Source organism: Serinus canaria, chromosome 3, assembly GCF_022539315.1.
Source record: "Serinus canaria isolate serCan28SL12 chromosome 3, serCan2020, whole genome shotgun sequence".
Lineage (NCBI taxonomy): Eukaryota > Metazoa > Chordata > Aves > Passeriformes > Fringillidae > Serinus > Serinus canaria.
In genome coordinates this window covers 13,613,071-13,636,741 of record NC_066316.1, presented here as the reverse complement: position 1 = coordinate 13,636,741, position 23,671 = coordinate 13,613,071, and the positions used below count along the sequence as shown (strand labels likewise).

The 23,671-nt window shown below is 37.8% G+C and overlaps 2 protein-coding genes across 7 annotated transcripts in view; one reads left to right on the top strand and one right to left on the bottom strand.

Moving 5' to 3' along the window:
* The window catches only part of LOC103821325 (serine/arginine-rich splicing factor 7), a 1,055,603-nt gene that overhangs the window by 125,917 nt on the left and 906,015 nt on the right, over window positions 1-23,671 (top strand). The gene's annotated exons all lie outside the window — the stretch shown is intronic.
* Window positions 1-23,671, bottom strand: part of MAP4K3 (mitogen-activated protein kinase kinase kinase kinase 3) — a 66,421-nt gene that overhangs the window by 19,730 nt on the left and 23,020 nt on the right. For 2 of the 5 annotated variants that reach the window (XM_009096167.4, XM_018921032.3), the window contains exons 9-21: window positions 23,016-23,147; window positions 22,664-22,726; window positions 22,501-22,582; window positions 22,286-22,396; window positions 18,186-18,261; window positions 17,173-17,231; window positions 14,585-14,647; window positions 6,628-6,686; window positions 5,461-5,499; window positions 5,125-5,178; window positions 2,080-2,122; window positions 1,708-1,870; window positions 616-725 (exon numbers count right to left, since the gene is read on the bottom strand). In XM_009096167.4, coding sequence (XP_009094415.2) covers window positions 616-725; window positions 1,708-1,870; window positions 2,080-2,122; window positions 5,125-5,178; window positions 5,461-5,499; window positions 6,628-6,686; window positions 14,585-14,647; window positions 17,173-17,231; window positions 18,186-18,261; window positions 22,286-22,396; window positions 22,501-22,582; window positions 22,664-22,726; window positions 23,016-23,147 — 1,054 coding nt within the window. The remainder of the gene's footprint in view (window positions 1-615; window positions 726-1,707; window positions 1,871-2,079; window positions 2,123-5,124; window positions 5,179-5,460; window positions 5,500-6,627; window positions 6,687-14,584; window positions 14,648-17,172; window positions 17,232-18,185; window positions 18,262-22,285; window positions 22,397-22,500; window positions 22,583-22,663; window positions 22,727-23,015; window positions 23,148-23,671) is intronic. The other 3 variants (XM_018921033.3, XM_009096164.4, XM_018921034.3) reach the window with 3 other exon arrangements.

Genomic DNA, 23,671 nt, shown 5'->3' with positions numbered 1-23,671 from the left:
TATCAATTTTTCCTAGCACAAACAAGCTTCTGAACAAACCCATTTTCCAGGTAAACTTCAAACCCACAATTTCAAATGACAAGTTCAAAGCTGTCCAGGTAATCCTACTTTACGAAGTATTGCCAGTATTACTGGCACTTCCTTAAAACAAAAATTCATCACCACGTTTCTAGTCTATTTCCTCTTCATGTCTCACAAAAAAAATTACATTTCCAGCCTCACACTTGGAAGCAGCCTTCAAAGACAGCAGTCTCATGTTATATTTAATCTAGTTTAACTACAGCATATTCCATTCCCTCATTTCCCCATTTCCTTAAATAGTCATTGCCCAGTACAGCACAAGACATGGCTCTCATGTCTCCCAGGTGTGTGAAAGGCCAAGAAAACTGCATATATTTGTGATTGTTTGTTTCTAAGGAAAATTAAACACTGACAAACTTCAGACTAAGGCTGTATCACAACTAGACAATCAAGGAAAACTGTGTTTTGATTCAAAGTAAACAAGATGCCATCCAGCATAACTTCCATAGTAAAGAGCACACCTACCCCTTTTCCTTGCACATGCAGAACAGTCAAGACAACACTAAAAGGACACCCAGAAGCTTAAATACCTACCAGTATTTCCTTCTTTTCTTTCCTTGAAAAGCTAGTGTCTCTAGCTTCATTCTGTTGATGTGGCAGGTCCTCTCTTTCACCATTTAATTGCACAGAAGAGACTCCATTACCTAGAAAGATTCATAGTTAAGAATGTGTTCCTCTGCCTTCACCTCAAAGAGTAATCTAGCCTAAAAACTCTTAAGTGGGCCAAAATTTCCAATTAAGTCAGAACATATACTGTACACAATATAGTATAAAATACCCTAATTTATTTTTGAAGCATGTTCTTACATCTGCACGTATCCATCAAGCCACACTGAATGTCAGCCCATGACATTTGGTACTTAATGTAACAACTCTAACATAATACCTGAAATCTAACAACTCTAACAGGAGCACAGAAAGGAATGCAGCCACAGTTATGAGGGAAAATGTGTTGACCATACTTAAAGAAATACTTGCCAATAGCTAACACTTCAATTAATGATTCCTTAGAAACACAGCCTTGTTAGAGTCAAATCTTAAAGAAATCAACAGCGTTCTAAGTATGAAGAAAGTAAAAGCTTCCAAAGTAAAAACTGAGAGGCAGACATTGGGCTTGCTTAAGAGAAGCCAGTCCAAGAGAGCTCTCACGGCACCAGACTGACAAAGGCATAAAATGAATAGTCTGAGCAGACAGTAAACAAACACAATTACCTCCTATACTCCCCACCCCAGTTCATTACTTACAAAAGCAAACTCTGAAAGCAGAACTCTGTTCTTGACATGACAAATAACAACAGCTGACACACTCAACCTGAAACCTACAAACATACTTCTTTACCAATCTTGATACTCTACATTATAAGCCTGATGCTTAGGAAAGGAATTGTGTCACCAACGGCATCAGCAGGAATTGTGTCAGTGACTTTGACAGAAGGTACATTTGACCCTTTTAAGAGTTAGAGCATGCTTTTTTCAAGAATTTTGGTTTTTATGTACTGTTACTTGCCCACCAAAGAAAAATTACCTCAGTATCTTTTAATGTGTGCAAAGCTAAGAATACAGAAATAAAATCACATTAGATTATTTAAGAAATACTTGTATACTCCTTGGGGTCACGTTTATTACCTAAAGGATTGGATTTCTGTGGAGGTAACCGAGGAGGTGGTGGTCTGGGTGGAACATGAGATGTTGATTTTGCTGGACTCTCTGATGCTGGGCATCTCTTGATTGTCCCCTGATTTTCATTTTCAGAAGAGTAAGTTTCTTGGGGGATAAATATGGATTTAGGCTGAAAGAGACATAGTAATCAAAACATAATAAAAAAAGATTCAAAGCATCCATGCCACTTACCAATGAGGAAAAAGCCCCACATGCAGCATTTTGATCCTGAAACTGTCACTAGTAAAGAGCCACCAACACAGTAATTTAAATATTCTCCATTTATTTGTTTATTTAAAGTGCATTTTTCTGCTGAGCAACCAAATCCTCCTCACTTACCTTTGGTGGTAAAGGAGGTGGCACTTTAGGTTTCATAGTAGCACTATAAAAAAAAGAAACAAAACTGAGAGAGAAAACTCAAATAGCAGTCATCAAGAAGAGACAGGGTTTTATAAATGCCATACAAATAAATACCATTAACTTGTCAAGAGCACTATTATATCCAAGTAACTGTATCACAAATACTTTCAAACATTTTGTTATACCTCAGATAATATGAAAACAAGGATCACATGTTCCCCCCCTAGTGAGCAGAGAGTCTCATTTGTTGAAGATGCACAAACTCGTGCAGAACAAAGTAGGGAGAAACAGAAGAGGCCTGACATTTGCTCTGTTGAGAGGACAAAGTTAAGGGTATCAGTGAGCTGAGGGGAGTTACAAGAAAACTAATGAAGACCATTCCCTGGAAAATTTACACTGATGACTTAAAAAAGCCTTACACATGAAAGTAAAATCCATCTGCAGCAGACAGCTACCCTCATGTTTAGGTTGGTTGGATGATTTTTGGCTGATGAGTCTTTTTTTATGGAAATCTTGGGAAAGACAACTTTTCATGCTAGAGCAGTTTGGTCCAACAGTACAAGATATTATCAGAAAACAACATAGCTGAAGCATCACGAGCATTCCTCCTCTCCTGGCTCTGTGGTTTAAAAAATATACTGCATTTAAAAAGAAAACACTAAACTCTGAAATTTTACATGTTTTTAAAACCAATTAAAAACTGGTTCCACTGTCCTGTTTCCTAATCTTTCAGGAACAGAAATTTATTTCCACTAAATGAACTAGGAAACTTGACATTCTTTCACAGTATTTTCCTTATTTTTAAATTATGTTCAAGGTAGTAAGATATCTGCCTGTTTGTTTACAGGGCAACAACTTGTCTGCTTGGCTTCATTCTTTCCAGAAGTTTCTGTCCTTGCATCTTATCTGTTGTTTGTATTTCAGAAAAGCTGGAAGGGGATTTTGAGAACAAGTTTCCCCCGTGTCATGCATTTTAGCTGCTTTGGTGGAAGAAATGATCTTCTCTTAGTAATATGGGGCCAAGTTTAAGTTCTCAGTCACGAAGGTTCAAACTCCATTTCCATTTCTTTTGTATTCTTCCTGCATTTCAGACAACCAATGTTACTGGGCAGCCACAGAAAGCAAAAGGCAACAATCTGGCCTGCATGTGACAGATGTGTGTACAAAGGACCATGCGCCCTTGTCTCAATGAGAGGGTTTAGGTGCAGTTTGTCACTGCTATTCATGCAGGGCAGTGCCCCAGTAATTGCGCTTTGCATAACCAGGAAATTCAAGTATCAGCAGCCTTGCTGTACATGAGAGAAACAGAAATATCAAAACAATCAAAATTATTAAATGAAGAGTCACCTCTGAAACATGGGTTCTCTGCTGCTACTATCACTCGATTTCATGCAGTGGTACCAGTTTGGGCTGGAAGAGGTACACTGGGTTCACTGCTTTTGATCTGGATGTGAAGGGAGAAGTAACTGATGACACATGTGCTCCTCAACTGCAGCTCCACCTCCCAGAATACAAATTAAACCAAAGTCTTGAATCTTCAGTGGGTTCCACTGAAAGATATTCAAGACCAGGCAGATGAACCAATAATTGCAGCAGTCTTTGGGCTCCAGCAGATATCAAGAAAAAGGCACAGAAGCAGAATCTGTCTGACCCAAGGTTGAGGGATTCAAGCTTTTACACACTGTCAGGCCCTCCTGGACAAAAGTACTAGGGATGATATATCAGAAAAAACAAACAGTACCAAGACAATTCTGGAAGACAATCAGTGACTATTGGTCCCCAGGGTCAGATGAATTAGAACCTCTCCAGAAGCTCTCAGGTTCTTTCTTGCCTAAGCTAAAAAAGAAAATCTACAGAAACACAACAGCCACATAAGCAGCTGAAGCCAATGCTGTTTGAAAGGTCTGATGGAGCTTGTGCAAGGAACAAGGATCTCAAAGCACTCAAAGAAATCAGTGCTAGCACTTCAAGACAGCAGGGATCAAGAGGTTCCAAGCCCTGGAACATTACTGAATTTATGGTACTGGCTGCAAACAGAGCAAGAAGTGGCAGAGTGGGGGGGGGGGGGGGAGAAACATTAAACAAAAATGAACAGAACAGAGCTGTACACAAACAACCATCCAGAGGTTTGTATGGATGGAGGAACCAAGCTGAGGTGGTTGACAAAAGCAGTAAAATGACAAAAAAAAAAAAAAAAAAAAAAAAGAAGAAGATATTGTTTGGTTCTCTGCAAGAGAGAGATGCCAGCAATAGATAATACAAGTTTTAAAGGTTTCCTGCATGAAGCAACAGCTTTCCAAATTACCCATTAACAGAAAGCAAACAAAAATTATATCTCCATAGCATAGTTCCTTTTGGTCTTTACACCAGATTTCTTTAGGAATGTAAATCTACACGTACTGGTTTTGTTTTTTAAATTGCTTCAGCTCTCAGCTATAATCAAATAGAACCCAAGAATACTTATACCAGTGGAATTTAATATGAACATCATTAATTTGACACATGCCTTTGCAGTCACGTGCTCTCTCTGTCACATTTGCTCTCTCTGAGTAAAGGAAGTCAGCTCTATTCCAAAAACCAAGCACCCATACAAGCATCCTCCAAGTTGAGAACACAGAACAAACTCAAACATCCAGAGAAGCCTGTCATGTATATATTTTATCTACTTTTCATGAGCTTTATTTTGATATATAGTTATCATCTCTAAAGAAGGCACTAGGACTGTAGTTGGACATATTAATGGCTCAACATAATGATGCCAACATTTTGTTCCATAACAGAAAATAAAAAGAAAACTGTATCAATCAAGAAACAAGATTTCCCCCTCCCCCCCAGTTTATAACAATCAGCAGAATGAAATGACTTATGGTGATGTAATCTAGCAACAAGACGAAAATACTAATCTTTAAGAATGCCATAGCAAAAAGAATCCTGTTGTTACAGAATGTGATTCAAACTTTTTCTCTTCCAAATACTCCTCTATTCAAGAATGTGATTTTATTTATTTTTACAAAAAGGACTTACTGTTTAGAATCATCGTCTGCTTCATCATCATCTTCTAAATGTGCCACATGCCCCCTAAGAAAATGAACAAAGTACTATGGTTGAGTGAATTGTACTAAAATTACCTTGACTGTTGTGAAAGAGTCTCAGCTCAAAATCTACCTTTCATAGAATTTTACTGTCTTTTTTAAAAACATTATTGTTCTTTAAAGTACAGCTGCAATCTAGGGAACTATGCCTTTCTCACAGGCTCTCAGCAAGCACAGGGACAAACAAGAAACAGTTGTGACAGACAAAAAAATCAATGCATGAATTACTTTTGAAAAACACAAGAGAGGAAAAAAGAAATAGAATTACCGCTGATGTAGTTCTTCTTCAACTGATTTTAAGAGACTCCTTCAGCATTAAATAAGAACAAGAACATAATTTAATTATGGATACACAAGAACAATTATCAAAAGCACCTATGATTCTTTCAGTAAATAATTCAAAGTATGTTATTTCAGCTGGCTTTCAGAATATTCATCCAGCATCCACAAAAAAAATGAACATGGCAGCAAATTTTTAAAATTTATTGTTCACACAGCACCCTTTCATGTTTGTTTATTAATGTATTGCCATTAAGTGCAATGTCCTTTTCCCTCTTACTGTAACACAACGATTGTGTTACTTTAATCCAATTTAAAAGAAATCCATAAGAAAATCTTAATACTAAACAAAATAAACAGACTGAAAAGTATGAAACTACTGTTGGGATAAATTAATTCTTCCCTGGTTAATTTTTTGTAGCATTCTTGACTTCATACTCATGTTTTTGTCTGAAAACACACAGAAGAATCACAGGACTAAGGAACAAGAGCATTTCAAAAATTATCAGTACTGATTTTTTCCCAATTAAAGACTATGCAAAAATAGCATGCTCTATGCTTAGGTTTTCTGCATTTTTAGTATGATTTAATTTAGCAAATCAAAGGTAGGCATCCTAATTCTGGCATGCATAAATGTAATTAAGCAATTGTGTGCAAATAGAAAATTACATGGAGAATTATTTCATATGATTAATACATCAAGATGATTAAAGGTGTCAGCATGAAGTTAAAGGGCTTGCTAAGAAAGATAAGTTTTATTTTTTAAAGCATCCATAACTACATGTTCCTAGTGCCCTACAAGATAAAGAAGGGCATAAAGTAATGTCAAAGAGCAGCACTGGCAGTTCCCAGATGGGGTAAAATTGTGCTCTGTGGGACCTATCATGCAGACTATTCCATAAACAAGTAGACCAAGATAACAGCTCTTAAAAGGAACCTTACACCTCCACAAAGACAATATGGTCAATACAGCCTCAAACACTGAAAAGTGTTGCAATTCTGTATCATTAGAGTTACTATTATTATAGAAATAAGTGATTTTGGAATTTTAACTGATAGAAGCAAGTTTTACTTATTTTACTACATCCATTTCAGCTAATGAGTCTTAAAATAGTCTTGAATGAATTAAAGACAGAAAATGCAGTTGCTTACTCACTTATTTGCGCCCAAAAAGTAGCCACACTGAGGACCATGACCATATTCTAACTGTAGATCCTAAACCATAAGAGAATGAATCTTTTGAGATGAACAGGTGAGCATCCAACACACACCCTGTGCCATGCTGCTGTTATCCCCTCTACAACACCTGAGATACCAAATGAACTGAATTCTCTGACCTTCCTGTCCCCTAACCCCACTCTCAGGCCCACTGCACCCAAAAATCTCCTCTCTGCCAGTTTGCCCCACCTCTAATTCCTTTTAACTCTGACCTTTGCCCCTTCCTTGCACATAAGAGATCGTTTGCTCAAATAAAGTCAGCTGCATAAAAGGAAGCAAAACAACAACAAAAATAATACAACAATAAGAGAAAAATAAAATTCAGGACTTTGCAATCTACCAGATTTCATAGAGAACCCAGCTACCCCTCACTGGCATATTTAGCAGTCATTTCAGAAGGGGACTAGTTCTGGCAGGGAGCCTGAAATCCTTTAGAACATGGAAACATTTAAAAAATAAGCAGAGAGGAGAGTGTTTTTATCGCTCCAGTTATACCAACATGTGCATATGAAGGAAAAAAAAAAAAATCCAAAACAGAATTAACAAAGTCAAATGCTCCAGCAATCATGGAGTGCAGGCTAGACAGAAAAATATGTGCTAATAGGCCTTCAACACTATTTTAAAATAAAAACCATAATGGTATAAATATTTCATGCATTAATGGAATACAGGGACCCCAATGAAGCACAATCAAATCTGCATGTGCTGGGAGAATACTGCTATAATTGCAGTCTATTTTTTTTCTTCAGGTGGATCACAACAGGAGAAATATGAGCATAAATTTGCTCCCAAAATAGTGAGTGTATTCACCAGAAGAAACAAATTATTAATCACCTAAATTAGTGATAAATGGAGCTATACTCTTCCTTCTCAGGAAACATTTTTAAGGTCTCCCAAACACCTTCTGTTGAAAAGGCCCTTTTCAGGTGCAAAAGTATGTCACCCTTGAGCAACAGGCCCAGATATCCAATCTTTTAAGAGGAATTTACAAGGAAATCTGGATTAGATGGGGCTGATCTTTCAAAAGGGCATTTTTAAAAATCAGAGGAAAAGTTTCACGCCATTTCTGCCAGTCTTCCAAGCTGATGAAGTAGAAACCACTGCAGCCCTCAGTTCCAGGCTGAGGGGCAATCACATTAATACAAAGCTGTAAATATTGTTTTTTGCTTGCCAAGGAGTTTCAGGTTGTTTACTGCACCCTTTAGTCTGCCCAGTAAAGCTAAGTAGTAGTTTGCACATGGGTGTGTCTACCACAGCTGTCAGTAGCATTTGGTTTCTGTAGTGACTTGATGTATTTTCCCAAAACAAGTGAAATATTGTGGAAAGAACCACTATGTAACTGATAATTACTTGACATAAAAGAATGTATAGATCAGAGGGCTGAATAAAAAATGCAAATGCAAGCCTGGTGCTGGCATTTCCTGAACCATGGAGAGACTGACTTTTCAATCTCTGTATCAACTTTATTATACATCTTTATTCTAGAATATAAATAATCCCCCCAAACCACCAAACTCCATCTACGTCTATTGACCTGACTCCTCACCACCAGTGCATGTTCTATAATCCACCAGTAAGAAACAGATTCAACTTTCTCTGCTCCAAGTACTTCTATTACTTCTATGCAATCTCAGGAACTTCCACCTGCAAGCACAGATATTTTGAGGATTCAGGCTCTAGAGCAGAAAATCACCAGACTGGAAACATAAGGTGTTACCAGAGTCTCAAGCAAGTAGGTTAAACAGGTGGTGTGAGTCTCTGTAAGAGAACAAAGACTAGGAAACTGTTGAGAAAAGTAACCCTGGAACAGTGGGGTTACTGAGGGGTTACATGTAAAATAAATAGAGCCACAGGGGCTAGCTTCTTAGCCGGATAGCTGGTTCCCCGCAGGGTAAGCGCTCCAGGCAAGCGGCCCAAGGGCGAACACCTCAGCCCTCTGGAGGCTGGGGTGCCCTAGGCCAGATTGCCGCACAGCTGGATTTCAGCTCTTAGTGAAAGTCAGCTCTTTTGTGATTTCAGCTCTTAGCTTGCTGTAGGGGCTGCGGCTGGCAGTGGCTCCTGGAAGGCAGACGAAATGAGAGAGGAGAAGGCGGCCAAGAGCGTTTCCACGATGGTTTATTCTGAGGGTCTCGCCAGGGGTCTTGAAGCTGCTCTTCTGAGGAAAATTGGCCCAGATGGCCTCTTTTATAGGGTTAGGGAGGATTGAAAACTGACCAATTGTAAGGTTTAGGGAAACTAGCCTATGGGGTCACAGAGAGGTAAGGAGGACCAGAGTGAGGACTCCTGGGACAATTCCTATGACTCAGCAAATACCTATCTCTAAACATCCCTCCACGGAGCCTTAGCAGGCCCTGTGTCTGCTACAGTTACAGAAATCTGAGATTTTCACCTTGAAGAGACAAGCCCTCAATGTTGCAAAACACTGGGCAGACCCAAAATGTCTGTCCATCAGAACTGACACACAGTTCAATGTATGGATACAAAAAGACAGATACACGGTACAGCAATGACAAGGAAAATATTAAGAGAAAATAAATAAATCCACCTAAAACAAAAGGAACCCTCCTCTGCCACCAGATCTTTTAAGAGTTACTAGAATTTTCCTAATTAAAGATGACATCTCTCAGAATTATTTATGTCTAAATGTCTTAAAGGGCAAAATCTATCTTTTGGTTCAGTTTACTGTTGTGTAACATAAATTTGACCATGATTTTAATTGGACATATATACTCTTCCTAATCCCTTTAAATACTGCTGGTTTTCACTCCAAAGCTAGGGTCAAGTACTCCATTACCAGGGAAATTTCTACTTTTGATCTCTTGATAAATACTGAGAGCTAGAGAGGTTTTAAAAATGAAATACATTTTTCTTCTACCTTCTATTTCAAATACACATAGAATTTATCATTTTATATTAACTAAATCTATTCTAGGTATATATTTGATAAAGAAACGTTCATAAAAACTGCATGTATCCTGCATGCAAAGCCTCCAGTGAGGTGCTACACTGCACTAGAACACCCAGTAGATTTTTTTAAAGCCACACATAAAGGTATCCAATCTTATAAGTTATGGATTTCTACTGGGAAGAACACATTAGGATTAATTACTAATTTATACAAAGTTAAACATCAACTTCATCAATCTACATTAATATTTTCATTTAACACACACACATACAATGCTGGTTAGATAACTCAAATTCTCTGATTTTAGATCAGAAAAGTGACTAGACAGATATATTCCAACAGATCTTGAGATCTACAGCCAGCAGCAATGAGAAAAGGTCCCTGATCCTGGTGTTGAATCAAAGATGCAACCCCAGGTTACCAACAGCTCATTCCTGAGACAACTCATCCATGTGCAAGACCAGAATGCTCTTTGCTGGTGGGGATTGCTTTGGAAAAAAGGTAACACAGGGAATAATCACCAGATCTTCTCAACAGCTTAGGTAACATTAAAGGAAGCTGCCATGTAGAAAGCCACATCATACCCTTAGATAAATCACATGGGCAAAGTAATCAATGACTAAAATGAGTATTAAAAAACGGTATAGAGATATCCACATTTGATGGTAAGGCCATGCTATTAAAATAATTCCAAAGGAATGATCAAATCTACAATACCTTCTTGTGGCTTAAGTTTAAAATCCTGCTATTTAATATCTGTAGAATTTCTCTCTAAGTTAACTGCTACCATATCTTTAACAGTCTTATCATCCTAATTTGTTCTATAGGGCTGGGCTGTCCTGGAAATCTATTTTTCAGTGTTCAGGTCTTCAAAAACAGAATGTATACAGCAAACCAGGAATTCACAGTTACTTCCTACATTTGCTGTTCTTGAAAACTAACAAGAAGAATCAAAGTGGCAAAATTAAGACTTGAAATATACAAAATACTGCCGGAGTAACTCTGAATTTCAAAGAATGCAAATCACCTTTGGACTACTAACACATCAAGTAAGAAGGCACACACACAACTCTTATCTCAGTAAAATGACAAAGCAATTCCTATCTCATTGTTTCATCAAAGAGGAAGTTAATTTTTAAAAGAGCCTAGCACTACCTAAGGCATATTCTATATTTTAATGCCTTTATTTCAATAAAAAGACCATTCTTGAATTTCTCTGGATAGCCTAATGCATCAGAAAACCAAGTTGAATGTATTTTTTTTTGAACAGGCTAAATATAATTTTCTTCCCTGGTGGCCGAGTGAGATTTTACTGTGCATTACTGCTACACAACCCCTGTTCCCTTCTTCTTTTGTATTTCAGTTCTCTGTGCATTTTGTCTGTGAACATCCCCTGGCCTCCTAGCAGTAAAACTGAGCATCTCATTAGCTTAATTACTTTTTCGAAGCAGAAAATACCCAAAACATACAAAGGAGGAAAACAAAAGAGCAAAAACCACTGGTACTTTTCCACCGTTTCCGTTTATTTTCTTCTGATCTAAGGACCATGCTCCATTTCACTACTTAAAGCCGGAAAAGGTATGAAGACTCTCTGAAATCCAAGACTGATAGCTGCAATATGTTTTTAGAGCTAGGTTAGCTAAAGTAGGGCAGGAGTCTTCATGGCTTGCAGCAAAGACAAAGCATATGTATGTATGTGTAGTGAGGAGAAAAATGACTTAAATTAAAGAAAAATGCTCCTGGGTAAGGTTCTCTGTTATCTGTCAATTTCTTTAGTTCAGTCATTTCCTACCAATATTTTAGCTTTTCTGCCACAACTAATTAAAAATCACAGAATAGCTATGAGAAACATCACATTCCTAAAAGTAACTGCTACCAAAACTGATCACAAATTATTAAACCCAGAGCATATTTATGAGGCAAAAGAAAACAAAAACCAACCATGACAAAAGTATTTAAATAGAACCAAATGTGTAAATGCACCTGGCAAGGACAACAGTGCAGACGGCATGGGAGCTGCAAACCTCTAACTGAATTCTTTGCTAAACAAGTCCTGAACGAATGTTACATTTGTAACAACTGAAAACAATTATAGTTTGGAAGCTGAGATACCAAAGCCTAGTTTTATTCAACTCTGTCACTTTAACAGTAGAATTCCACACTTTTTACTGTGTGTTATATCCTTCAGGTTAAATTACTCCAGGCCCCTAGTTTAAACAGAAGTAAGGCAGAGACCACCAGGGGTTCCTTCCCACTTCATCTTTTTTTTTGGGAAATTCTCTGATGGTATTTCTCACTTAAGGTGTGTCTCCGTGTATGAACCAGAATTATTTTTCTGCTCACTACAAATGGGAAGAAAAATGTTTTGCCACAGAATTTCATTGTAGACCAGGATAAGCTAAATGAAAATATTTTCAATTGGTTCAATGTGACATTTTGTTTTGAGTCAGAAAAACAATAAGCTTTTGTGACTCGGGTTCAATAGAATAGGTTAAAAATGTCCCAGAATAAGGAGAACATATTTTTAAAGGTGACTTTGATTTAGACCATTTCCTGAGCTCACTACAAATGCTCAGCTCTGCAACTTATTTGAGCTAGGATCCAAACAATTGCTTTTAAAATATACCGAAAGATGGTGAAAACATCTACCTTATGCAAAGTCTAATGCGCACATAAGACTAAGAAGACAAAATAGGAACATGAAGAACTCTAAATGACAGGAAGTAGCATGTGCAAAAGAATCTCAAAGAATGGAAGGTACCCAAGAAAATTTCTCAGAAACTTGTTGCCTAGTTGCAGAAAAAAGAAAAAATATCTATCCTGAAAGACAGAAGAGCCTGTATCTAGAGCAAAATAGTCTGTTATTTATTTAGCTATGATTCAAAGGAGTATATTTGTATAAAATGAAAGAGAAGCACTATCTCGTCCTTTCTGACTGTAATTTGCATTAAGGGATACTGGGGTTTGGATCCAAAATTTTCCCTGCAAACAAGACCTGTACTGAATTTCTCCATTCTTCTGGCAGATCCAGGTAGGTGTCTCAGAAAAGCACAGGCAGAAGGAGGGGAAGAAGAAAAGAGAAATGATTTTAAGGGTAGCCACACCACAGGCATCAAATGTTTGAAAGGTAATGTGCACAAACTGCCATATGATCAATCCAGCTGGGCAAAATCCTGTCACTCAATCCCCAAATTTGCTTTCAACATCAACTGTATGTGGCCCAAAAAATGCCTCAGTCTGTGATAATTTTTTTAAATGATCTTAGCTCTGCAATGGAGTTGTTACTTAGGAGGTATTTTAGAAAACCAGTACAACAGCAAGGAAAGAGCCCAACAGCAGTAGGCGATACCTCATGCTTAGGAAAAAGTACAATCATTTCCTCTTGATAACATTTGAAAAACTCACATACCACTCCTCAATGAACATATCTGAAACCAATACTGTCAGAGCAGGAGTGGGGGAAGGAGACAGAGAAAATCTCTGATTAGTGCATCCTACAGAAGAATGAACCAACTAGTAATTATCTCCTCTAAGGGTTAGATCTTACTGAAGAATCTCACAAATAGGTGGTGCGCTACCATCAACTCTGAATTCTCTGCTTTGATTAAAAAATGAGCACAGGAGGATGTGAAGCAAGCAGTGAAACAGAGAAAGTGCTGTTGAGTGATTTTAAAAACAAATCTCATGATTGTGACAACAACAGTACTTGGTAAGTTTTATAACAGTCACAATTTTTGAAGTGTGTATTGAATAGCATAGAAGAAGGATGGGGAAGGACAGTCCAGTTATGAGACATGCTCTTATTCTGCTCTTAGACCCACAGATAGCAGGCTAGCAAGGTTATGTGCCAACACTCAAAGTAGCCTTAAACAAACAAACAAAAAAACAACAAACAAACAAACAAAAAAAATGCTAAACTGCAAAGAGGAAACCAACAGCAAACCAAACTGAAAAGCCAAAACCACACCCTCAAAACGAGAGGAACTGCACCGGATGGGGTGTTGCCACCAGGTAGGGAAATCTAAGCTACTAATCTCAAAACAATTTGTGAAACATTCTTATAAGGAAGCAATACACAAATTTCTTTCCAAGAAAGGCAAAGACTGTCTAACCTTTCACTAACTATGTTTCTGGCAGATTCAAGTCATACCAGGCCAACAGATGATGCAACAAACAAACAAAAAAACCCCTAAGAACAAAAAACATCACATAAAACCCAAGACAGTCTCAAACACCCCAGTCTCCCATCTTCCCCTCAGTGCACTTATATTAAACATCTCACAAATCCAAGAAATTTAGTAGATTAACTCTCTTAATTTACTACAGAATCTTTTTCTCAACAGTCTGTCGAACTACACAAAGAGCAGAGAAATAAGACAACTCACTTCCTAGGATAATTTCCACAGTATGATGCTAACAAACTAAAGTTTTTAGCAGTGCAACAACAGAAAATTTGGAAAATCTATCAGACTTTAAATTATGCCAAATGCCATTGAAAACAGTTATAAGCCCAGTTTCTGTTATTTATATTAAATGTATATTCATTCTGTAACATAATTACCATCTGGAGAATTCACAGGCTCACACTTACATAATTTTATAATCTTGCATGGGATCATTAAAAAAAAAAAAACAATCAGACAGAAATACAAAGAAAATGTTTCTTCTATATTCAATCACCCTCCAAAAAACTAACAAATTATGCACAGTATGGCAGTAAAGAAATTGCAATGAATGCATAGCACTGAGCCCCTTCTAGAAGAGTGATTCAAGTAAATATGAATACAGGTTAAATACTGTCAATGCTGCACATAATAAGAATTTCTTTCTACGCTACAGAAATACACATACAGGCTAATAATTACATTTAATGATTTTTACAGATGAAAACACCACTACTACAACAACAGGATAAAACATGAACTTTGAAAAAGGAAAACAAGGACAAAACTAACACTGACAAAGAAAGGCATAAGACAAAAAATACCAGGTTAGATCTTGCAGTGTAGTATATGTCTTCTGAATTGTCCAAAAAATCGCTACTGTCAGGCTGTTCATTAGATAGAGATCAAGAAAAGCAAATTATTTATATTGTGACTGAAAGCCAGATGCACATAAAGATAAATTTTCTTGCTAAAAAAAAAGAGATACTGTTAGTTGAAACTCAAAAGCATGTTAAGACAGCTCTTGCAACGGAGGTACAACACAGCTCAGGGAATGGTCACATCACCAAATACCAAAATGATGAATTACTGTTTATCAGCTGAGCTGCGGTAATGTGTGACAAACTGTCCCAGCAAGAGTCCAGTTCAACATCTCAGTGCAGCACTGACAGTAACTTTTCATGCTGCAGGGGTCCAGGGCTTTGTGCACTCACACACATAAGTAACTGAGTGTAAGTTTAGGCATGCTTGGTGAGACAGAAGCAAAAGCATCGGAACTGCTTTAATGAAAACAGATCCACACTGCTACTGCTGGAGGAGGAGACAACAATCTCTTGCTCCCACTTGCATTTCAAAGACTTCCTCTGCTGGAGTGGGCAGATTGTTACAAACTTCTCCCACAGACTGGTTTGTGCTGAGGCTCTTAGCTAAAGCTTCCATTCTTTGAATAGGTCACTTGTTTGCAGTTTGCCATGCCAGTCTAAATTGTTCATTGGTTCTTCAGCTCATCTATAAATATATATGTTTAATTTGGTCTCTGGACTCAACATCACATCTATATCAGGTCTGCATGCTTCTTTCTGACATAAAGCATGGAGCAGTTAATTTTCCTCTTCAGAAAGATTCAAACTAACAGTTACAGGTGTTCTGTAGAGACAGGGAGATGAGGCAAGTTCCTTGTTCCTATGCAACATCTGACCAGAACAAACAATGCTAAGATATTTTTTTATCAGCAGAATTAATCGGGATGGTTCAAGTCCCTTCAGAAAGCAGCAAGAACTTCTGAGATTCCAAAGTACAAAGGTCCTGACTGCTAACACAGAGTGTAGGAAAAGGCTAGATTCCTCCCTTCCAACAACACCTGTCAAAGAACTACTCTCAAAAGCTGTGCTTTCAACCCCTTAGAAAAATCTCTCTCCAGTTCAGCAACTCAAGGTTCTAAGGTGCAATAAAAGCACCACTGCTCCATCGAGTTAGCCACTATGGTTTCTATCATCAGTGACTGATAAAAAGAAAGAAATGGGAAAAGTATTTTTAAAACTTCAACCTCTCCACTAACATATTTTTACAATTATAACTCTGTGTGTGTATAAATAAAACTCTTAATGAGCAAAAGCATGACAGTTTCAACGATACAATGCTTCCAATTGTATTTTCTTTACAAGGAAGCAAAGACAAAATAACTTGGAAACAGTTCAAAAATAATTTTGAGTTAAATGATGGGTTTGCAGTGGAAGCACTGCCTTCATTATTATACTTAATAAAAACTTACATAACCCGGGCTCCTAAATAATGCTGTTATGCAGTTCTGGCAAAGTCTAAGTAACACATCTGAAATACTTGTCTAAATCCTATGAGTGATTTGGTAAGCTGTCCTCCTTCATCTCAAACAGGCACCAGAAACTGAGGCTCCCTGTCCAGCCAGTTCTGAGGACAAGCAAGATTAAATACAACCTCTTACACCCAGAGTCTGGTGACCCACTACCAAAGAGCAAAGCACTTGGAAGGATTATTTCAGTACAACCACAGAGCACCACAAGGAAGTCTGTGTCAGAAATCCGACTCACATGTGGTTTGTACACTACAGAAGTACATTCCTGAGTACACACCCTTCCAAAAACCAACTCTGAGCAAAGTCAGTGTCCCTCCCACCTAATTACTAAGCCAACTTTTTCTCCCTAACACCTGCCTTAGAAAAATACAAAGAACACATAAGTCTGCAGTGAGGAAGCAAAGGAGTGTCTTTTTATCTTGAAGAAATTGCCCAAGTGCAGAAACGTGGAAAGCAACAGTCTCCATAGAAGAGAGGAAGCTACTCAGTTGTGAGACTGCACAGACACCTCTTCCCTCACAGCCTGAGCTCTCACAACCCTTGTACTGATGGGTCCACAAGAGGAAACCATTGGCAATACACCTTGCTAGAACATAGCTGCCAGGCTCAGCATGGCTCAGCTGTGATGCAGGGCCACAGGATTATTCGCAGAGGAAAGTCTTTTAAAATGCATCATACCTTTTCCCCAGGCTCTCAATTTTATTATTTCAATTGTCAATACAAGAACAAGGGGGAGAAACAGATGAATACACACAAGAATTCTACAATCAAAAAAATAACTGCAAATAAAGGGAATGGTATACTGGGCAGTGAGGGATAAAGGATAGAGGAAACCAGCAACACAAAGAGCTGCTGCTTAGCACCATACAGCACACCTGGCAGAAACCACAAATAAGGAGATTTGCTACCTATAGTGAATGTAATGGCACAAAAAACCCCACTAGGTTACAACTTGTCAGTAAAATCACTAACAAGTTCAACATTACCAAGGAAACATGCTACACGTCTTGATTTCTCCTCCCCCACAGATATTTGTAGAGATTAATGTGTAGCGCATAGCCCATGCTGCTTGTTACTCACAAATTCATGATGTGGCTCTGTCTCTTTCCTCAACGGTGGATCAAACTTTACTTGGCCAACTAAAGAGGAGATAAGGAAAACAAGAAGTTGGACTCCAGTTAGAAAAGACTTAGCTCCAAAGGCTAACAAAAAGAAAAATTCAGTTTAATGAGTGCATGTTATCCCCACTGACAGAAACTTGTGACATATGGACATACCAAACTTGTGACTGCTAGAAAAACTAATGGGCACAGAAAGTACTCTTTTATCACAAAGGCAGCCCAGACGGCATTTGCCTCACCTTCTCATTAGAAGGAACAGGAAAATCACTGAGCAAAGTGTCCTCTTCAGAGGTGCAATACGGCTGTACTTTATAGAAAAAACTATCCATGATGTGAATTCACTGTTGGATCTGTTCTTCTGAGAGACTCACTAGCACTAAAGAGTGCTGAATGAAGTTTGGTGTGAATTAAGCACATCTTCCAAGACAACTCTTTGGCAGGACTTCTTGAACAATCCTACTCTCGATTTTACCTTAAGAAAAAACAGCTAAAGCTCTAAGTATTTAATTCAAGCAAAGTAGTCACTACAGCTTGGGGAATGGAGTCTGCTTTTAATGGCCAATGATCAACCTCCTCCCCTCCTGACCTCTGTATGATTGTTTAAATTCAAAAGCAAATTCAAGATACTAAATTAAGGAAGAATAATCCTTTGCCATTCTGTTACTCAGCTGAATCTGGCATTGGTCTGAATATCTTTCCTGGAGTAACAAATAAAACAATGTCAATCAGCTCTCAAAAAGCTCAGGCTGTGTCTTGTTCAATTAAGATGAAACAACAATGAACTCTGCCGAAGTGCTGACAAAGGGTGTATAAAAATATTTTACACATCTTATAACCTTAAGTGAAACAGTCTAAGCTTTTATTTTCCTATGTATCACTAAAAATGTTTCTATGTATGTCAGATATCCAAAATACCAGCTGAAATAATATCAATGATTAGATACATTATATTGTCACATTACACAGGCTTACAGTTTATTTCAGAGCGTGTCTTTTCTTCTCTCCCATTTCTACTTGTTGAATGAATTCTGTGAGGCACAACGAGAGGCTAGAAGGGAAAAATAAAATATTTAATACCAAAATATATTCACTTGAAACCTTATACTGTGTAACACTTTTTAGCAGGCTTCTTTAGCATAACATAAAAAAAAAAAGAAAAAAAAATCAAGTGAAAGCTAAATGTAAAGATTGTATGCATTTTTAAATATATTAAAGTTAGAATTATTTGGAGACATTTTAACTGTTGAGTGCCTTCAATATAAGGGATTTTAGAACACTGCATTTGAGCAAAGAAAGCTAATGCTGGCCAGCTTTTCTCTTTGCTCATACAGCATTTTCTTTTTCACCATTCAGTTTAAGGGTATTGGTAGTTTTTAAAATAAGCAGGAAGACAAAATCTGACTTACTGGCAGATTTCACTCCATGACATAGTGAAATAATTTTCCCAGCTTTTAACTTGAACTGTTTTCTAAAACGTCATGAGTCACATTATTTAAGCAGGTGAGAAATTTACCTGAGGTTTTCAAAGCTGACTAGAAAGGAGTATTCCTGGTACTCATGTGCTGTGTGGCAAGAGAGACAGCAAAATTTCTACAAATTCACCTTCATATTGATATTCCACTTCTATTTTTTTCCCTGAATTTCCATTTACTTCTCTACAGGATAAAGTGTCCTGCACTTTAAGACCTGGCTTTCTTTTTTTGCCTCTGATGGATTTTCTCTCTTCTCTCTACATTCACCACTAGAAGCTCCCTTAGAAATGTAGGGGCACTCTGCATCCTTGTTCACTGCCTCAGGTTCCATGGTGAGCATCTCTGCACGTGAATCACCCTTTGTTACTAATACTATTGCTGCTGTACTTTCACAGTCATGAAGAGCTCAGAGACTCTATTTATTCCTAAAATACAATCAGCAAACATGATTTCCCTTCTCCCCTCTTCATCACACCCTACTTCCTTGATTCCTGTTAGGATCCAACACATGTACATGGTGTTTCACCTCTCATTTTTGTTCACTTTGCTCTTCCTTGAAATTGCAGAGATTTACAGACTATGGATGTGTATTTTCTCCACTCTCACCAGCAGGTTTTTTTTTGTTTCTCACAGCTTGTGTCAATCTTTCCTTTCCACAGTTCCATTCTGTCTATTGTGCACTCTTTGGGCTTCAAGAATGGTTGGCTACAGCATGTCAAGATTTGATCTGGTACCATGTGCTGAAAGGTTGCTCATTTATAATCCTTCCTTAAGAGGCACTGCCTGGTCATGTCTGATGTGTGTGCATCTGCAATTCCAGGACCAGAAGCCCAGCTGGAGCAGGACTAGGAGGTATTTTCACCTTTGCAGCAATAAGGTGTGAGCACTTGCACCCTGACACAGATGCCTGCGTTGCACTACAGACAAAGCCTGTCCTCCTATCATCCTCTCCATGACCACAGAATTACATTCAGGATCAAACCTTCATCCCTCAGTCATGAGGGCAAAGTCCTCAAGTCACCTTGAAATACCTGCACTGACAACAGGCTGATACAAACACCTGACATCTGAGCTGTGCAGGAGAACAAAGGAATGTGTCATCCTGACACAAATGCCATTTGGGCACAATTTCCATCATGGCACAGATCTCAAAAGCAATCTTATCCCCAAAATTTGCAGTGTGCTAGGCATAAAACATGAGCACATTCCTCTATGCAACCTTATCAGCTAATATCACATTCATCCTGGGAATCACTGTCATAGAAATCGGGAGAACAGAAAATTGCCAACATCTCCTAAGTCCAGAGTCCCAAGCAGCGATTCTGCCCATGACTGAATGGGAAATTAGGTGAAGCCCTCCATGAGCTGGGGTACGGAAAAATATTGGAAATGTAATTTTCAGATACAGTTGCTAAATGAACAACAGCTGCATGAACAGAAGAACTTTTTTAATTATACCCAAATAATGGAATGGGTTTTAGTTTTCACACAATTACCACATTACCTTTGAAGTGTTTCACTTCACCTTTGAGTTTAGAATTATTTAAAAATGTAGTATTAAAATTAACTTAAAATGTAGTATTTGCTACCACTAAGAGTGGTAGCAAGTTCAGATCTACTTCACAGCTCTGCAGACTACTCAAGCAGTAACAGACTGCATCTGCCTAAAAGCAGCACAGGCCAATTGAAGACCTGTCACCACAGTGGGCAGTAGACCTGCCTTCAAAGACCACTGACAGAGAGAAAAGCTCCCCTGTCCCCAAAAAAGAAAAACAACCCACCAAAAAAACCTCAAAATATAAACACCACCACTCAAAAAAATCCATAGCTCTAAACAAACTGGAAAGTAGGTCTGAAGCTCTCAATCCTCAACGGTGTTTTTGGATATGTTATGTTGTACCACGTTTTGTCACTTTTGATGGATGCATTCAGTCAATTGTGACAAGCCAGGACTGGCCAATCCCTAAATTAACATCTCCAGATGCCTCTGTGAGCAGGTGAGTTTTGAAGAAAGTTAAATTGTGCAAAAAAGAAGCATATACTCTTCTTACTTCACTTGTTTTTATTATCAGAAAGACTACAATGCCAAGACTGCCTTGCCTGCAGTGAGAGTCTTCATCTGAAATACAAAACTTGCTGAGCTTCTCCCCAGAAAAGGCACAGCTTTTGCTCCTGATACCACACTTCTCTATGGGGTAGTTAAGTCATAGACAACAGAAGAGCCTTAATGCTAAGTCACAAGGGACATATAAGAGGGAACACTATCTTGTAAGCTAAGAAACACCTCTTAAAAGGTCTCAGAGCTCTCACTCATCACTGAGCAGAGAGAGAACTAAAGAGAACTCAAGGACAGTACACAGCTTATGCTGAGAAGATCCAAGTTACTCAGTGCAGACTCCATGTGGAATCAGACACCTTTCACTTAAGTGATCTGAAAGTCAACCACATTACGGGAGTTCTTGTGTGTTTGACTTGTCATTTTTTTTAATCAGAAAAATCTATTAAATTTTTCTCCCACTCCCACCATGTACATTTGCTTTTAGAAGTATTGACTATTATTTCATCCTTATGCCTTCATCCTTTCCCTCTTATTTGGAAACTGTGTAAGCACTGCACTCCATAACACAAAAAAAATTATCTATTTCACTTTGGCTTCTTTCCGCACCTTTTATTTTAGCTTTTAAGAAAGACTTGGTGAAAGTCAGCTGGTCTTTGCTGTTCAAGTGAGTAAAAGCTCATTTAACTTGTAAAATCTGAAAATTAGTCCCTTCAATTAGTTGCCTCTTTTAAGCTTCTTTCCCTCTGAAGGCATTTTTAGATTAGTTCATCCATTAAAAAGAACAAAAAATATGTAATTAAAGAATTAATGGCATTTGTGGCAAAAGGATTACATTTTTTTCTTTAAAAGAAAAGGCCATCAGTTAGGGAACTGTAAACATTTGGAAAGTATTCACTAATGTGAAGGAAAGTATGAAGGCAGGATGAAGTAACAGAATATCTCTTTTCTCTTATTTATTAAACACTACAGTCTCGTGCTGTTTATCGTCTTACATAAGCAGACTACTTTTTCCCAGCTGTTTGAGCACTAAGTGAGAAACTCTTTCATAAAACTGTAAGTGAAATCAAGTTTCAGAGCATTCTAAGATGGAAAAATACAATCTGCAAAATACACACTTCAAACTCCTGAACAAAAACAACTATAGGATCATTGTCTCCTACACAGTTTAATTAATCAGTTTTATGAATGTTTTCTTTGCAGATGGAAACATAACTTCACAAAGAAACATACAGCAGAATGCATGACAGAACTCAGGACTGGAGAAGCCTATCACATTTACTGTTTCAAAATTGTCAAAGAAAAGCAATGAACAAAATTTTGAAGCATTTTGATCTCTTTTTCTTCAATCTTCCCTACCCAAAAATATAATTATTTTTACTAAGTGCCTGTATGAGTGAAAGAGCAGCACAACAAAAAGTAAAAGCAACCTCTGAGATGATTCCCAGATCACAAAAAGTCCTGGGGCTCAATAAATCACAATAATTTAGTTTTGCTGGCAAGCAAAAACTTAATCTGATTCTATGATTAGAAGATATTCCTACCTCAGGATCATCATCATCAAAATCATGGTAAGTGGAATGATCAGGATTATTCATTTTATCCAAAAGTTCAATGGCAAGACTACGGTTTAATGGCTGGGTAACAAAGGGATGCTGAAAGACAGAGGGAAACACAGAGATTAAAATTCCAGCTACTCACACTAAGCATATTTTAATTTTTTAACTTTAGAAAAGACCCCTCATACATAAATTTATACCTGTAGCAACTTTTCAGCTGTAGGTCTTTTTTTAGGATTTTTTGTAAGTGCCATTTTCACAAAATGATGGAAACTATTGGACCTGTAAAACAAAGTGCTAAACATTAAAATCAATTTCCAAGTACAGTACATTCACTCTCTACTGAAACAAAAAAGCACTTACCATTTCATTTTGTCCTTTAATTTAGGAGGTTGGAAGTTGCTTTTTGTCATTAGAAAAAGTGCTCTGAAAAACAAGAACAACAGCATTTCCATGGGTATGCTGCAATACATGAGATAAATTATTAAACAATTCCTTTATTAGGCAAGAAGAAGCCACATCAGTTTAAGAGACTCAACCAGGACTTTATACATTTATGCACCAGAAGGAGTTGTTACAATTTCTGTCCACTCAGAACACTCACAGCCCAGTGCCCTTGCAGTACACCCAAAACCCACAAGCACACACAGCCATTTCTTAAAATGGATTATTTAATTAGCTGCATTTACCCACCAAGCTCTAACCCTTTACTAACCTCATTGGATGTAGGTCAAACATTGGAGGCTGAAGTTCAGCAAGTTCTATTGCAGTTATTCCAACTGCCCACAGATCACAGAGTTGGTTATAGCCACCTTTCCTTTCTACTGCAGCAACTTCTGGTGCCATCCTGAACAGTAAGAGACATTCTTACGTAAAGTTCTCACCACAAATCAAACATTCTCTGTACACATTGTATTCTCTTCCTTAAAGCTCTCCATTGATAAGGTCACAGTATATACAGATATACACATACAAGTGTGTGTGTAAAAAAATTATGCAATACACACCTGAAGTTTCCCTCAGTTTTCCCTTAGTTATTTCTTCTAATAACTAACAGGCAGTTTCTACAATGGTCATTCAGGAGTAAGTGGATGAAATCAATCTGTCTCAGACTAAATACTACTCAACAACCAAAGTGCCTGAAGTATAATTATTCATCTACAATATAATCCACTTAATACCCATATTTACATATTGCCCAGAAAGTGATCCACTGACTTTGAAGGAAAGAACTCTAAACAAGAGAAAAAGCAATAAAATGTCATCTTTCTTGTACCCTGAAAGCATGAGACTCATTGTCACCTCTGTATACAGCACTCCTTGTTTGTAAAGTCTGTCTCACTCATGTCAGGTGACCTCTTTATGCCAACA